Source organism: Poecilia latipinna, unplaced genomic scaffold (genome assembly GCF_001443285.1).
Source record: "Poecilia latipinna isolate Pla-1442-1.1 unplaced genomic scaffold, P_latipinna-1.0 Scaffold142, whole genome shotgun sequence".
In the NCBI taxonomy this organism is placed as follows: domain Eukaryota; kingdom Metazoa; phylum Chordata; class Actinopteri; order Cyprinodontiformes; family Poeciliidae; genus Poecilia; species Poecilia latipinna.
Window position 1 is genome coordinate 108,837 of NW_015112758.1, and position 16,569 is coordinate 125,405.

At 50.0% G+C, this 16,569-nt stretch overlaps 1 protein-coding gene across 3 annotated transcripts; it reads right to left on the reverse strand.

Moving 5' to 3' along the window:
• Positions 1-707: 707 nt before the first annotated feature.
• Positions 708-15,544, reverse strand: mcm3ap (minichromosome maintenance complex component 3 associated protein). Of its 3 annotated transcripts, none has more exons than XM_015029039.1 (29): positions 14,938-15,544; positions 13,312-14,892; positions 12,479-12,726; positions 11,602-11,683; positions 11,119-11,272; positions 10,858-11,045; positions 10,644-10,783; positions 10,164-10,361; positions 9,829-10,097; positions 9,091-9,253; positions 8,790-8,947; positions 8,426-8,673; positions 7,843-8,012; positions 7,668-7,768; positions 7,463-7,594; positions 7,236-7,349; positions 6,674-6,826; positions 6,400-6,597; positions 6,255-6,323; positions 6,051-6,179; positions 5,407-5,551; positions 5,044-5,305; positions 4,249-4,346; positions 3,708-4,098; positions 2,946-3,200; positions 2,484-2,616; positions 1,635-1,874; positions 1,295-1,430; positions 708-1,179 (listed from the first exon to the last, which is right to left on the reverse strand). In XM_015029039.1, exons 1-29 carry the CDS (start codon positions 15,236-15,238, stop codon positions 997-999), a joined length of 6,639 nt encoding a protein of 2,212 aa, XP_014884525.1. In that variant the 5' UTR covers positions 15,239-15,544; the 3' UTR covers positions 708-996. The 3 variants fall into 3 exon arrangements, with proteins under 3 accessions (XP_014884525.1, XP_014884526.1, XP_014884524.1); XM_015029040.1 differs by having other exon boundaries at positions 13,312-14,462; positions 14,559-15,544; XM_015029038.1 differs by having other exon boundaries at positions 709-1,179; positions 13,312-15,544.
• Positions 15,545-16,569: the final 1,025 nt, after the last annotated feature.

The following is a 16,569-nucleotide window of genomic DNA, read 5'->3' on the forward strand; positions in this document are numbered from 1 at the left end:
AAAGACCAGGGCAAAAGAGCCTAAATGTTGTTCTTGTCCTGTCATCTGCAGCCAGACTGCTGCTTAAACATCTACTGTCTGCTCCTTCCTGTTTTCTCAGCATGGATACGGATGGAAAATACAGACATATCTCTGTCCTAACAGGAACACTACTGAACATTATTCCATTAATGTCGTACATTCCATTGAAATATTTTTTCTAAAGCAAAGAAGTAGAAGAAAACTTTTGCAAAAGGATCTGAGCTTCTGTGTAGAAAATGCAGTGAGACCATAAATGTAACCATTCCTGCCAGTAAAGGTCTTAACGTTATTTTCAAAGTAAAAATATTCAGTATATAATTTTACATTATGCTTGTTATTTTCTGGAGTTTATTTAATGACATTAATTGTGCTCGTCCGGTTAGTTGTATTTGATGTGCTACGTTAAATAAATGCACAGAGTTATTCGATAAGCGTCTGGTTTTCCACACCGTTACATAAAGAGTAATCAGTAAGATCACAATTTAAACCATGTTTTAATTTAAATGGCTTCAAAACATCAGTAAAACATTCAGTCTTCAGTCAAATCTGAATCATTTACACAAGATGACTGAAAATTATTTCTTTAACTTCCTGTCTGACAGAACCATATGACCCGGTTCTGGTCCAGAGTGAAAAGTGAAATATTCACGTCTTCAGTCATGTCTGCAGATCCAGAACACATTGGGTCCTGCTCTGCTGATGAAACCGGGTCTCCCAGCAGCCTTCAGCTGAATGGGGGCGGGGCTACAGCCGGGCCGTCCAATCAGATCCTCGACCTTCTCATGGATTTAATGAAAGACAAGCTGAAGGTTTTACATGAAAATATTTATTTAATATCTGAGCAGAACGAAAATAAAACACATTATTTATTAGAGTCCAATGCAGGAAGAACCCGACTCTACAAAACTAAATATTTATAAAAGTCCTGATTTTAGTTCTGATAATAAAAATCCATCTTCGTCATCTTCCTCATCTTCAGTCGTCCACGATGCTCAGCAGGCCGCTCAGCTTCAGCCTGCAGGCCCGTTCTTCTTCTCTGCTCGCCACGATCTGCTGCTGCAGCTGCTGCAGCCTGTGGGCCAGAGGGACGTGCGGCGCTGCGGACCGGGACGCTGCGGACCGGGACGCTCTGTCCACTCGCTCCTCCGTCTCTGGTTTCTGGAAAACCAAAACGACAACAAACTAAAAAAACAACTGTGAAATATTAAAGATGTGCATAAAGTGACCAGAGAAGAAGAAGGAGAAGAAGAAGAAGGAGAAGAAGAAGAAGAACCTGCGCTGCTGCTGCAGGTGCAGAAACCCGCATGGTGGACGGAGAGGACAGCAGGGTGGAGGACGGGATGAAGAGCGGCGTCGCCAGGTGGTCCAACGGGTCGCCGTCCAGCCAGCGCTGCAGCTGATCCAGACTCCTGCACAGAGAGCGTTACCATGACAACAGAACTGATCAACATGGAGGAGATTCAGGAATAAACGTTTTCCTCCACAGATCAATCCGACCAGATTAGAACCAGGAAACCCAAACAGAACCGCCTGGAAGGTCTCACGGTTCTGACAAGGTCAGAAACTGAAAACTAAAGTCAACAGAACCAGAACCAGGCCGTCGTCATGACTACCTCCTGCTCTCGGCCTTCTCCTCCTCCAGGCTCTGCAGAACTCGGTGGGCCAGCAGCTCCTCCGCGCTGGGAGTGTGTGTGATGTCCAGGTGTAGCGGCGGGGGCCCAGGGGCCTCGGGGCCCTCAGGGGCCTCGGGGCCCTCAGGGGCCTCGGGGGCCTCAGGGGCCTCCACCCAGCTGTGGAACAACTTCTGCTTCAGGGACGGAGCTGAACGCAGAGCGCTGGGGGCCGGAGCCCATCTGACAGCAAAAACACAAGAAAATAATGTTCAGCTTTAATTTTAATACCAAATAAAATCAAACAGCAGAATTAAAAACAGATTTTTTTGTTTTCAGCAGCACTGCTGTCCAAAAATGTTACTTTCTTAATTTTTCTGCCTAAACATTTAATATATTAATTTAATACAAAAAAGCCAGGAAGGGAAGCAGAAATCATAAATAAAAAACTGAAATTGTTTTGAGCTCAGTGAGAAATAAACGTTTTTTCTCAGCAGTGTGAACAGGATTTGGGTCTCACTGCAAAAACACTTCCTGTTGGTTTAACCAAGTTTAATAAAAGCAGATTCTGGTGCTTCAAGCAGAAAGACGAATCAGGAAAATATTCATTTGTAATTTAAAAATAAAACGTCTCCATCTGGACAAACTTTCTAACTTTGACACTCCTGATGTTCAGTTTTTGCAGAAATCTTCCCAGCGATAGAGAAACCAAACTGAGGTCCAAATGACCGATCCGGTCCGGTCCGGTCCGATCCGATCCGATCAGATCAGATCAGATCCGATCAGATCAGATCAGATACGTTCCGTTCCGGTCCGGTCCGATCCGATCCTAACATTAAAGACCTTCCTCACCCCTCCTCTTCCTCCTGCTGCGTCTCCCGGTGGGTCCGATCCACGGCCTGAACCCACTCAGCCGGAGGCCGGAACCCGTCCAGGGAACCGCTGGGGAAGAAAACCAGGATCTGTCCGTCCGCCGTCAGAGCGTCTGGAGCAGAGCAGCAACAGCAGAGGTTATGTTGGGAAACAGAGCAGGAAATATATTATTGATGAAACTCCTGATTCATTTCTAGTCCGTTTAACAACAGAGGGAGGAAGAGGTGAATGGGGTCAAAGGTCAGAGGTGAGGAGCATTAAAACACATTCCAGTAAAACCAGTAAACTCTGAAAGACCTTCAGAAGATCTGCAGGATTATTGATGAGGATGATGATTACTGATTATCATTATTGATGGTTTCATCAGATCAGAGGAAGGTCAGGTCTAGAAGCAGAACCTGCAGAACCTCCAGGAGGTTCTGCAGGTTCTGCAGGTGGTACCTGGAGCAGCAGGCGGTCCAGCCGGCTGCCAGTCCTTCAGCTTGTGGTCGATGAAGATGAGGACGACGTCGTCCCAGGGAATCAGGTTGGAGGCAGCAGAGAGACCGGCCGCCCCCCGGCCGATGCCGCCCCGGGTGAGTCGGACCCGCTCCAGAAGGTTCTCCAGCCGGGACATGAGGAGCGGCTGACTGTGGCGTGAAGTCGGGATGTGAGCAGCGTAACAAAAGATGGAGGAGCAGAGATCCACCCAGGAGTCTGAAGGAGGAGGAAGAGTTGGTGACCCTAAACATGACCTCTGACCTCATCCATGCTCATCTGCAGCTAATCATTACATTAGTAAACGATTAGACTATCAATTATTCTGTCAATTGAATAAAAAACTGTCACATTCTGCAGATGTTTCATATTTAAGCTTATTTTATACGACATTAAAAATACATAAGAATGCAAATAAAAAATAAATGTGATCATTTTAAAGTCTGAAGTGCAGCAGCAGCGGGTTAGGGTCAGCGTTAGGGTCAGCGTTAGGGTCAGCGTTCCTGATCGCCTGCATGAGAACGGATCATTGATCAGGTGAACCTAAAACTAGAAGTTTTAGGTTCACCTGACAAAGAAGGTTTTCCATCTTAAATCCAGAACTTTTATATTTTTATAGTTTCTGTTCTGATTTTTCTGTAGATTACTTTCTCAGAGTTTGAATAATCCAGTTTGACTGAATTAGTGGTTGATGACGTTAATCAATGATCGGTTTCAGCCGCCCACCTGCAGCAGGAGGCTCCTCCCACTCCGGCAGCTGCAGGCCCAGCAGGACGGCCCTCAGCCAGCTCAGGTGCGGCGCGGCGTTCCAGCCCAGGTGAGGGATGAACTCTCTGGTCTCCGGCTGGCTGAACTCGGTGGGCGGCCATGACAGGCAGCTCAGCTCCGGGGACGACACTCTGTCCGCCACGTGGGCCAGGACGGCGTTGTACAGCCGGACCACCGGCGCCGGGCCCTGGCAGGGCAGCCCGGCGGCGGCCCGGTTCTGCCGGTTGGAGTAAACTCTGGGGCAGAACTCCTGGCTCAGCGTGGCTTCGACCAGCTGGACCAGCGGCTGGCAGGACAGGGGCGGGGTCAAAGGGCAGCGGGCCAGCAGCCAGCGGACGGCCTGGGTCAGCTGCTCGGACACAGAGAGAGAGAAGAACCGGTGGAGAAACGCTGCAGCTGGAGGTCCGAAAGGCTCCAGCTGGAGGTCCGAAAGGCTCCAGCTGGAGGTCCGAACGGCTCCAGCTGGAGGTCCGAACCCTCCAGGAGCTTTAGGCTCTACCTGCTGGGATCCCTGCAGGTCGCTGGTGGAGTCCGGGATGAAGACGAGCAGGAAGTCAGAGATCAACTCTTCCTCCATCAGAGCCTGGAGCTGCAGGGCTGAGAGACAGACAGAACCGTGACCAGAACCGGACCGGACCAGAACCCGACAAGACCAGAACCAGACCAGGACCGGACCAGATCCAGTCCAGGACCGGACCAGAACCAGACCAGAACCGGACCAGAACCAGACCAGAACCGGACCAGAACCAGACCAGGACCGCAAATTACCCATTGATTTATCAATTATTTTGATGATTAATTAATCGATTAATCAGAAAATAATTCCACAGGTTTCTTATTAACCGCTTAACATTTTTTCCATACGATATTAGAAAAACATTAAAAGATGCAAATAAATATTTTAATGTGTTTTTTAAATAAGAAAATCGACATTTATTGGCTAAAGTAGATAAAATCCTTTTTAAATCTAGAAATCCTCCAAACATCAACCTGTGAAAACAAAGCGCAGGAATAATCTGATGATTATTTCTGGATAAACGGATTAATAAAGGCGCTTAAAGGACTTTTTCCAGGATGTGAACCAGGTGAAGCTATTAGATCAGATTTAAACTGCTGCTCAGTTTGTTCATCTTTCCAGCAAACAGCCTTTTTTAGAGTCTCTGTTCTCCAATTAACAATTTATCGATTACTAAATTAGTCGATGATAATTTCAGTAATCGATTAATCACGATTAATCGTTTCAGCCCTGAACTGGACGGACAGGCTGATGGTGCGATGGCGGGTCAGGAATCACCTTCTTCCAGCCTCTGGGCGTCCGCAGCGCCCCGTTGCCATGGCACCAGGACCACCAGCGGCAGCGGCCAGTTCCAGCTGCTGATCTGCTGCAGCTGCTTGAGCTGCAGCAGGGCGGAGAGCAGAGGGACGTCCTGCTCCGCCTGCTCCGCCTCCAGGAGGGGCAGCGCCGGCAGCAGCATCATGATGGCCGCCGCGCCGCGCAGCTCGCCGCGCTCCTCCGCTGCGGACAGACCGGCGTCGGTCAGTGGGCCTCTGGACGCCTGGAGAGACGAAGGAAAGCTGCTGAGGAGAACCGGGACTACAACCTCTGAAGAGCAAAACTGGGCCTCGACCTCTCAGCTCCTCCCGGTTCTGACCTGACCTTCACTGTGATGTGGACTTTGTGACTTCTGTGTCCGTTGTCCTGCAGGCTGTTGGAGACGCAGAGCGTCCTCAGCGTCCCGTCTCTCTGCTCCTCTGACTCTGGATCGGCGCCGAGTTTCACCTCCAGCCAGTCCGACAGAACCCTGAGCACAAATCAAAACGGCTTTTATTCTTTATTTAAAACCAGAAAACTGATGCTCTCAGTCCCAACACTGAAACCCGGCGGTGGCAGCATTATGCTGAGGGACTGCAGCCTTAAAAGACTTTCTCTAAAGAATGTTACAATAAATGAATATGTGGAGAGATGAATCAATACATCATAACTGTCAAAACGGAACAAGAACGATTAATATTCATAATAACCGATGATCAGAAGAATCGACTGAATATTAAATTTGATCTGCTGTCACAACAATCGATAAAAATCCATTAATTATCTTAATAACTGATAGAATAATCATCGATTAGTCATCAGAATAACGGTCAGAACTGAATAATCAATCGTCAGAGTAATCAATTAAATGCAAATTTAACTGATTAATCATCAGAATAACTATAAGTATTAAATAAATTAATCAGTATTGATAAATCTCCAGACTGATTGACAGACTAAGCGGTTCCGCCCGGCCGGTCGTTCCTCACCGGTCCGCCTGGCCGGCCTCCCGTTCGCTGGGCAGCAGCAGCAGAACTTTCCAGAAGATCCGGTCCGTCGGGTTCGGGACGTTTTCCGTGGCCAGCGCTGGCAGATCCAACGGCTTCCAGCACGTCTCCCTGAGCAAAACACCAGAACCGGGTCAGAGTTCTGCTTCAGGACCAGCCCCTCAGAGCGACTGGACCCGGACTCACTCCAGCAGCTGCTGGTAGAAGGACTGGACCCTCAGCTGGTGGACGGCGCCGCGCCGCATCCGCAGCAACCTGAGCAAACAGGAGACAGGTTTTAGCTTCGCCCCCGCCCTGCGGCGCGGCGCCCCGCGGGCCGGGACCGACCTACCTGGTGCTGGACACGGCCAACACGCCGGCGTTCCCCAGGTCCACCAGGCCCCGGGCCAGGTCCGCCATGGAGGGCCTCTGGGGGGCGCTGGGGGCCAGGGCCCGCAGCTTGAAGCAGGGATCCACGCAGCACGGGGCCGCAGGGAAACTCCTCATCTGACGCTTCAGCTGGCGGCGCACGGCGACCACATCACGCCACCTGGAGGTTCACACAAAAACTTTGACTAGGCCGAAACTCATCCAGGTTCTACGCCGACGTTCTGACCCGCTTTAACCTTTTGATGAACTTCTGGATCCGTTCCAGCTCAGCCTCCAGAACATCCTCTGCTAGCTGAGCCACGTCTGCGGCTAACGTCTCCTCGATCAAGCTGCTGCAGATCTGATGGCTGCATCGGGCCAGACGCTCGGCCTCCTCGTCCAGAGCCTCCCTGGAAAACAAAACGGGTCAAAGATCCAACAAACACCACGGAAAAGTGAAATCTGAGCGACGCCTCTAATAAGAACTTGATCAGTTATGAAGGACAGAAAGAAAATTTTACATCTTTTAGGTTCTAAATGGATGAAAACAAAGTTAAAAAGGGTAAAAAAAACAAACCAAGTTGTGCTAAAAGGAGTTAGCATATCAGCTAAGCTATTCAAGCCTAAAATAGCATCTCAGCGCTAAACACGTAGCAGCTAACGCTAATGTGAGCGTCCACATTTCCAGAGAAACTCCAAGAAGGATCATCTGGAAAGATGAAGGGACAGAAAAACACCACCGCTGGTCTTCAGATGTCCTAGAAACCTGAACTAAACCGGGGCTGTACCGTCTTCTGGAACGGCTTCAGGAAGTCTTACTGGATCTCGGCGGCGGCGGTTTCCCTCACGACTTCGGCGACGACCTGCTGGACGACCTCTGAGCAGAGCGAGCAGCTGAACTGAACCAGGAAGGCTTCGCGCTCCTGCCGGCGCCTGAGACGCAGAGGAACCAGAAACATGGACACAGAGCAGAAAACGTAGAGAGCAGGGTCCCCCTGTCCTGATGGAGGTCGGGTTGAGACCTGCAGTGCATTGTGGGAACCGACCTGGCCTCCTCCAGTCTGCGTCGCTCCTCAGCAAGCCGCTCCTGCTCCAGCCGGATCTCTGACGCTGAAACCTCCGTCATCATCTGCTCCAACACCTCCTGCACCAGAACCTCCAGCTGCGCCTCGCTCTCCCTGCGTGAACGCCATCACGGGTCAGCGGAGTGTCCGCCTGACGCGCAGAACCAAAAGCTGAGCGCTGGCTTACCGCAGGGCTGCTCTGGCGTAGCTGGCGCCTCCGTCAGCGAGCGCTCTGACTTCGGCCTCCACCACTTCCTCCAGCAGCGCCTCGGCCGCCGCCTGGACGTCCTGGAACACAACGCAGCAGAACGTCAGCACAGAACCAAGATGGCGGACGGCAGAGTCTGCCGGCTGCCTCCCACCTCCTCGCCGTAGAGCGGCTGGGGTTTGGGTGGAGGTGACGGAGGTCTGGCGGGTTCAGGCGGAGCGATCGGCTGGAAGACGGGAGCCGCCGGCGGGAACGGCTCTCCGGTCTCAGCCGGAGCGTCGGGAACGACGATCGGCGGCGGGGAGGAAACCTCAACGCCGTCAGCTGGAACCAGAGAACATTCATGTGATCACCGTTCTGAAACATCAACATTCAGTTAATGCAGAATTATTCATGGATAATGAGACAACAGAAAAAACGCTTAAAAAATTAAACCGTCTAAAACTTCTGAAGGTTTTCACATTTTTCCCGTTTCGTCCCAAAATCACATTTATTTGAAGAGGAAAAAAACAAAAAACTACTAAATGTCAAAGACGAGCCATGAAAAAGTCCATCAGAACCAGGAGGTCATCAGGAGCCGATGGGACCAAACGGTGCGTCGCTTCCACTCAGACAAATTATGAAACTAAAATTAAAAAGCGAATCAGTTCCATAGGTCAGCCTTCCGCCTGACTGAGATATTGGGAATCAGAACCAGGAAGTGAGCAGGAAGTGAGCAGGAAGTGAGCAGGAAGTACCAGTCTGCGGCCCGGCGCCTCGGGGGTCAACGTATCCGAGGCCGGGCTCCGCCAGCTGGCCGTCTCCTCTGTATCTGTTATGGGAGTTGAAGCTGCAGACGGGACGGTGCTGCGGCGGGTCGGGGACCGGACCTCCGTTCACCACCTCCCCGATCAGCGGCGCCTTCTTGGACAGGATGACCTCCGACCTCTTCAGGGACAGCGGGAGCTCCGGCTCCTGGAAGACCATCCGACTCAGCTCCACCAGCCTGAGGAGAACCGCACAGAACGTTCCTCCATCAAAGACTGACCGCCCAGAGACCCGCCGACCCGGACGGCCGGGCCGCCGACCCGGGCCGCCTCTGTGAAGGTCAGAGCGCCTCACCCGTCATTGACGTTGAGGCCGTACTGCTGGACGAAGTCCGTCGCTTCAGACGCGCTGCGGAACATCAACATGCGGACGATGTCGTCGACGGGGAACGGCGTGGATCGCGTGCCGAAGGTGTGAGCCGTGATCAGAACCTTCAGGGCCTTCGATCGGACCTGCAAACAGAACCACAGCCCAGTGTTTAAACCGTTCAGGACACGTCGGACCATTCAAAACCAAAAATCAGCGCTGACTGATCGTCCTCTGGTCAGAGAATCAAACAGGAAGTGATGAGAGCAGCGTTTCCTGTTGCTCCCACCTGGTTGAAGTATCGGTGCAGCAGGCAGCTGGACAGGTAGGAAGCTCCTTTCACCAGCTTGAAGAAACGCACAAAGTTGTTGCTGCTGACGGCCGTGAAGGCTTGAACCGCAAACTTGACCTCTGGAGATTTCCGGACCTCGTCGCGGAACTGCTGCACCTCCCTGTGGCGACAGGAAGTGGTCAAAACGCCGTGAGGAGCGACGGCGTCCAGCCTGGACGGTCAGTCAGAACGGGTGGAAAGCTGGGGCTGGTTCTGATCGATGTGTTTTAGCAAACGATTAATCAGATAAATTATGATTAATTAAATCATCAATTAAATTAGTAATCGATTAACAAACACTAAAAGAGGCAATTTGCTGAAAAAACAACACAGCTTCAGTTAAACCAACTCTGGACTATAAACATTATGGATTTAAGATAAAAATCCTTTGTAAATATTTTCTACTCGGGTTAGAAAGATTTTAGCTGCAGATCCATCTTTGACTCAGAAGTTCAAGCGTTCAGTAAAGGAGCCCTGTTATTGTCTAGGCAATGAAATGTTCATGTATTTCAAATAATGTGTAAAAAACACTGAAGGGGTTCAATAAAAACCCGGCAGAATATTTTAATAAACTTAATCATCAGAATAATGATCACAGTAATCAGTTAACTAATAAATGTCAGAATAACTGATTAGTCATAATCATCAGAGTGGTGGATTATAATATCGGCTGCAGGCCGATTCAGAGCGACTGACCGCAGGATGTCGCCGTCGTTGAGCTTCAGCAGGACGCTGTACTGGCGGAACTCGGCCTCCAGGGGGCAGAACGTCTGCTGCGTCGCCAGATCCGCGTACATTTCCTTCAGACTCTGCAGGCACTTGGTCATGTTCTCGTTGTTGATCTTAGCGTCGAAGGACGACATGTGCTGCTCGCAGAGGTGGTGGGCGCAGTGAACGTGGAACCTGGTGCACTTCTCGATCAGCGCCACGGTGGCGGGGCAGCAGAGCCGCTGCTGGGTGATGTCCTGAGCAAAGCAGGAACGTCAAACCGAACGGGGGAACCTGCTGGACGCCGGCGCTCTGACGCTTACCTTGCGAATGCCTCGGGTTCGGTTCCACACAAAGTCGTACCAGTCTCTGTGGCTGTCCGGACCCCGGTCCATGATCTGGGTCACCAGGTAGTCCATGGTCATGCTGAGCACCGGGAGGGGCCGCAGCTCGTGAGGAAGAGGCTCCTCCTGGTCGGCCGAGGAGCGGCTGTACTCCTTTATGGCAGCTGCATGATCCACCTGGCAGGAACAGGACAGACCAGTTCCTTCTGGTTGAAGGTTTTCACAGGAAGGTCCTCCACGTCTGGACTCAACAAACTCAAACATTTCTATTGCTAAACACGACTAGCTGAGTCTGGAAACAAATGTTTAAGAGAAAGAGACAAAGTTCTTCACTGAAGCATCTCCTGAATCTTCAAGAGACGATCAGAAGCGATTTGGATCAGTTCAGACTGGATCAGAAGCCGGCAGGAGCAGCATCATGATGTGGGTTCAAATATTCCAGAACGTTCCGGTTCTTACCACCTCCGTGTTCGGGACCACCTCGTACACGCTGAGCTGGTTCCGTGTCTCTCTCATGTACCTCTCCTTCTCTGGACACATGTCAGGACACGTCCCCACAAACGCCTTGGACAGGTCCAGGTCTGTCCTCTTGGGCCGTCCTGAGGGACAACAGGACCCGACTGTCAGGCTTTCAGACGCAGCTGCAGCTGCAGCAGGCGGACATCGTCCTCACCTTGACGCAGGACTTTGTCTCTCTGCTCCAGGAGACGGTACTTGTCCTCGGCGGTCTCGGCGGCCTGTCCCACCAGGTGGACCAGGGAGGACGGGATGAGACGCTCCTGGGACTCGGTCACGTTCTCCTTCTGGGGCTCCGAGTCAAACGGCAGCAGCTTGGCTGGAGACGGCCTCCTCACCGGAGAGCTGCAGGAGACGAGACGCAGAGCTGCAGCCGAACCCGGACAGAACCGGTTCTGATCCGTTCAGACGGACCTACCTCTGCCTGAAGGAGGCGTGGCCGCCCTGCGCCGGAGGCATCAGGGCCGGCCGTCTGAGAGGAGAACAACCCGGCTTCGGCTCCTCCACGTTGGGGCTTTCTGCTGCGGATCGGTCCGGTTCTGCTGCCGCTCTGCTGCCTTTGTCTCCAGGACCTGAAGGAGACAAAATGTCTCCATAAACCGACTTTTATTCAAATAAATAACAACAACCTGATGTCTGAATGACCTCAATCCATCCTCCAATCAAAACGAACCATCAAGTTAATATTTTAAATCGTTGAAATTGAGCTCAAAGTTAAAAGGATGAATTAACAGACAGTTTGTTGAGTAAATCTGACCTGCCTCAGTCAGACTGGATGAATTAATGTCAAAAAACTTAAGAATTTTAACAACCTACATATAAACCAAAACGGATGATGAAATGGACTTTAAGCTGTTAAACACTGTAGTTCTTCTGGTTGGCAGATCAATAAGCTGCTTACTTTGTTTCTTCTTCTGCCAGAGCAGCAGCAGCTCGTGTCGGTGCAGATGCTTCCCTCCCCGCTTCGCTTTAGCAGCCGAAGCCTTGAAGACAAAACAGGATGAGAGAAGAGCTGCATGGCTGCCATGGCGTGTCTTCACCACCAGGCTGCAGCACCGAGCAGCTTCCTGTTCCCTCTCCCAACAGAACCAGTTAGATCTTTACAAAGAAGGTTTAAAATAAATCATTAAGAGTAACAACTATTGATTCTTCTATTGATTAATCATCAGACTAATCAATTAGTCAGTAGATTAATCTCCAGAAAAAAATCAATTATTTGATCAATTAATCATCAGATTAATCAATTATTCTATTAAATAAATTAGTCTTACAATTTATCAAACTGATTATTGTATCGACTAATCGTCAGAGTAATCGATTAATCAATTGTTCTGATGATTAATCTGAAGAAATAACTGGCACATTCTGCAGGTTTTTATTTAACCATTTCAGCTTTTTTCATGCAACATTAGAAATATATAAGACATGCAACTAATCAAAAAGTTAAACTCTTAAATAATAAACATTTTATTTCCTAGAATATAAAAACATAACCCTTTAGTGAACGCCTGATGATCTGTAGCACAGGATGCGTCTGAGGAACATCAACAGCACACGACTGAGTTTATACTTCCTGTTTTGGCTTCATTTAGAAGCTGGACATTTTTAGAGTCAGCTAACAATTAATCAATGACTAGATTATTATTTCAATAATCGATTAATCATTTCAGTCCTAATTAAAAACCGGTTCCACATTCATGCCAGGAGGATGAAACCGTCTGACCCCAGATGTTCGAGTCAAACAAAAGCAGCTGGAGACGAAGTGAAGAGCGACTCACGTGGTCGTGGAAGTGAACCACGGCCAGGTTCTTGTTGGGGCGGCAGAAGATTTTACAGACTTTCCCAAAACGAGCGAAATGCTTCTGGATCACATCCTTCTTGTTGAGGCTTGGCGGGACGTTCCTGACCATGATGGTGGTCAGATCGCTGGGAGACACTCCGCTCAGGCTGTCCGCGCTGTCCCTGCGGGGCCCACGGCCCACAGGGGTCAACGCCTCGGAGGCTGAGGTCAAAGGGTCAGGCGGGCCTGCAGAGGAGGGAGACGGTAACTAATCCCACAGGAAGACATTTTTGTTTTAACTAGACCACAGGAGGTAAAGCCAGGAGGAGACAGAGGAGCAGAAAAAAAGAAAGAAAGAAAGAAAGAAAGAAAGAAAGAAAGAAAAAAAGAAAGAAAGAAAGAAAGAAAGAAAGAAAGAAAGAAAGAAAGAAAGGAGTGGTTTAATCTTTGTCTAAATAACATAATAATAATAATAATAATAATAATGTTGTTTGTATTGTTGCTCATTGGGCGCTAGGGCATTCGTTCATTCGTTCATTCATTCATTCATTCATTCATTCATCCATCAGTCTGTCGTGTTTTTGATCTAAAAAAATGTTTGAAGTTTACAGGAAATCACCGATAATTACAAAGTCTTAAAAAAAGTAAACATTTTTTAAAAACTTAAATAAATAAGTAATGTTTAGCCTGGTGGCCCGCCAGGCTTATGATGCCCTGGGGGAAACCCTGGTGGTGTTGTGGCAGACATATTGATCCCTCCCATCATGTATTGATCCCTCCCATCACATATTGATCCGTTCTGTCATTTTTATTAAATATTAATATTCTGACCTGAATCTTCTGGTTTCTCTGCAGAGTCTCTGCTCAGCGCCGGCGGTTCTTCTCCCTGAGCTTCCTCCGGCTCCTCCAGGGCCGGCCTCTCAGCGGGCCCCGCAGCAGGGGGCCCCAGACCTGCTGGCCCCGCAGCAGGGGGCCCCAGACCTGCTGGCCCCATAGCGGGGGCCCCCAGAGCGGCAGGGGGCCTCGGCGGCTCCTTCGGGGCCTCTCTCCTCACCGGGTTGCTCTGCTCCTTCCGAATCCCACTCAGGGCCCGGCTAAACAGGCCCCCTGCGGGGCCCCGGGCCCTCACCACCGGCCTCTTGGCGGGGTGTCGGGGTGAGTCGACGTCCGGCAGCGCGGGGGCGTCGTCCTCGCCGCCTGGCTTCTCGGGGCCACTGGCGGCCGGATCATCCTTCCTCTTGGCTGCTTTGCTGATCCGAGCGAACACGTTGGGCTCCGGGGCCTCCTTATCTTCAGGGCCCAACTCGGGTTTAGGGTCGCCAAAGGCGGGGGGGCGGCTGAACGAGGAGAACAGCGTGGGCTGGGTCTGCAGGGAGCTGGAGGTGAAGCTGAAGGAGGACGGGGTGGTGGGCTCCGCCGTGGAGCCGGGGCCCTGCGGGGCCGCCGGGTTGGTGAAGGAGAACCGAGGGCCGCTGCTGCCACCGCCTGATGGCGGGTTTGGGCCGGCGGGGGGTGCGGCCGGCTGGGGGAAGCAGCTGAAGACCAGAGGCTTGGCTCCGGCCAGCAGGGAGAAGCCGGTAGAGGGGCCGGAGGGGGCCGGGCCCCGGCTGCTAGACGGCTCCGGGCTGCCGCTGAAGATGGGTTTGAACACGGCCTCGTTGGGCGGCTTGAAGCTGAACTCTGGAGGCCCAAAGCCCCGGTTCTGGTTCACATTCTGAGCAGCGCTGAACACGCTGGAGGCCGGCTGCACAAACGAGGGGTTGGAGGCGGTGGAGCCCGACGGCTTGAGAGGGCTCCCGAAAGCAGGAGGGGCCTTTCCCAAACCTGAATGCTGACCGAACGCAGAGGGCTGGACGAAGGAGGGGCTCTGTCCAAACACAGAGCTCTGGTTGAGTCCGAAAGCCGCAGCTGAGCTGCTGGTTCCCACAGGAGGCTGCCCAAAGGCTGGAGCCTTGCTCATAGGAGGCTGGGGCTGGGGGGGCTGTCCGAAAATGGAACCACTCTGAGCTCCAGGTTGATTAACAGACTGCTGTCCGAAAACAGAACCAGCCTGAGCTGCAGGCTGATTTGTTGCTAGTGGCTGTCCGAATATGGAACCACTCTGAGCGCCGGGCTGATTAACAACAGATGTCTGTCCGAAAATTGATCCATTTTGAGCCGAAGGCTGATTTACCGTGGATGCCTGTCCGAAGATGGAACCACTCTGCCCTGAAGGTTGATTAACAACAGAGAGCTGTCCGAAAACGGACCCACTCTGAGCTGATGGCTGATTCACCGCAGATGACTGTCCGAAGATGGAACCACTTTGCGCTGTAGACTGATTTGATGGCTGTCCGAAGATGGAATTACCTTGAGCTGGAGACTGATTTGATGGCTGTCCGAAGATGGAATTACCTTGAGCTGGAGACTGATTTGATGACTGTCCGAAGATGGACCTACTCTGAGCTGCAGGCTGATTGGATGCCTGTCCGAAGATGTAACCACCCTGACCTCCGGGCTGACTAACAGACGGCTGCCCGAAGATGGAGCCACCCTGAGGGGCAGGCTGGTTCACCACAGATCGTTGTCCGAAAATGGAACCGCTCTGCACTGCAGGCTGAAGCGCAGCAGACTGCTGTCCGAAGGCAGGAGGGTGGAGAAAACTTTGTCCTTGGGATCCGCTGGGATTCTGCTGCCCGAAGCCCTGGAACAGACTGGGCTTCATGGAGCTGCTGGGGGCCTGGAAAGCTCCTCCCTGCGGACTTCCAAACGGATTCATGGCACAGATAAGCAACTTTATGGGATGTAACCGGATCCAACTGGTCCGATCTGAACAACAGTTTGTAGCTCTGCAGTTAGCATCGGCTAACTCTCACAAAAATCAATAAAAAAATGCCCCAGATGTTCATTTCTCCCGCTACTCCAGGTACCTAAATACGAAACAAAGTCTTACATTTCATATATACCCAATATATACAAGCTTGAAATAAAAACGATCCATAATTTTACTCGGGTTTATTGTGTTTTCGTTCAGGGTCCGCTCAAAAAACTTCACACTTCCGGCTTCGGTCCGACAAAGTTTTTAGTCCCGAACAACCCTATACTCAGTTCCGTGACTCTCGAGCTAAAACAGCAAAGAATAGAATATAACAGAAATATTTGTATTGTCCCACAATGTGAACAGTGTGTGCTTTCTATCAAAAAATGAAGACAATTGTTGTGTTATTTTTATTTAACATGTAAGCAAGTTTATCACTCTGAAGTTTGCTTCAGATTCATAATCTCATTTGGAAATAATAACCAACGCAAATCAGTTTTAACTCTGTACTACTGAAGTCTGTCAGATCTTGTATAATTTATTCTAATTTCTGTAGAAATCTAAGATTCTGTAGAATAGTTTATTGAATTATCTAATAAATGTACTCAAACATTTAAAAATATGCAATTTAAATGTTTTTTATGCCTGAAGTCCTAAAGTCTTATAATGAAAACCAAAATATTTAGATGGGTCAAACCTGAACTTTATGCCATTTTAGGCACAGATTCCTCAAAATACAATTTGAACCTTTAACTTGTGAACATTTAAAAATGAGAGCTTTACTGCTTTTATTACCTCTTGACCTGTTTTGCTTGAAAATATTTGCCATGTAAATTCTTGAATTTATTCAAACTGAACTAGATCAATCTACAACACCATGGTAAAACATCATTACTGGTCTGATAAATACAAATGCTAAAGTTTAAAACCCACCATTTATTGTGTAAAAAATAAAATAAAAGGTTCCATAGTTAAGGACCATAAAACAGGGTTTATTCTGGTGTGGACAACCGGTGAGAACTGCGAAAGAAAACGACAACAACATATCAAAATTAATTATTGTACTTTATAGCTAACTGTTAACGATTAATCACAGAAAATAATCTTATAAACTAGAAAGACCTCCAGAGCTGACGTCAGGAGGGGATAATCCTCATCAGTCTTACTCTCAGGCACCAGCACTAGGGACAAGGGCAGTGGCACAAAAAGTGGGTATGCAGCGCATGCAACGCATAGGGGCGCAGCACCAGAGGGGGCGCCAAAACCCCGTCTGGAGGGGGCCGATTATGTAT

Excerpts from the sequence above, each read along its gene's own strand:
- mcm3ap (XM_015029038.1), bottom strand. The coding sequence starts at position 15,238 with ATGAATCCGTTTGGAAGTCCGCAGGGAGGAGCTTTCCAGGCCCCCAGC. Across the intron at positions 8,948-9,090 it reads TGCACCGATACTTCAACCAG|GTCCGATCGAAGGCCCTGAA; the intron begins GTGGGAGCAACA and ends TTCTGTTTGCAG. Across the intron at positions 3,201-3,707 it reads GGAGGAGCCTCCTGCTGCAG|ACTCCTGGGTGGATCTCTGC; the intron begins GTGGGCGGCTGA and ends CTCCTCCTTCAG.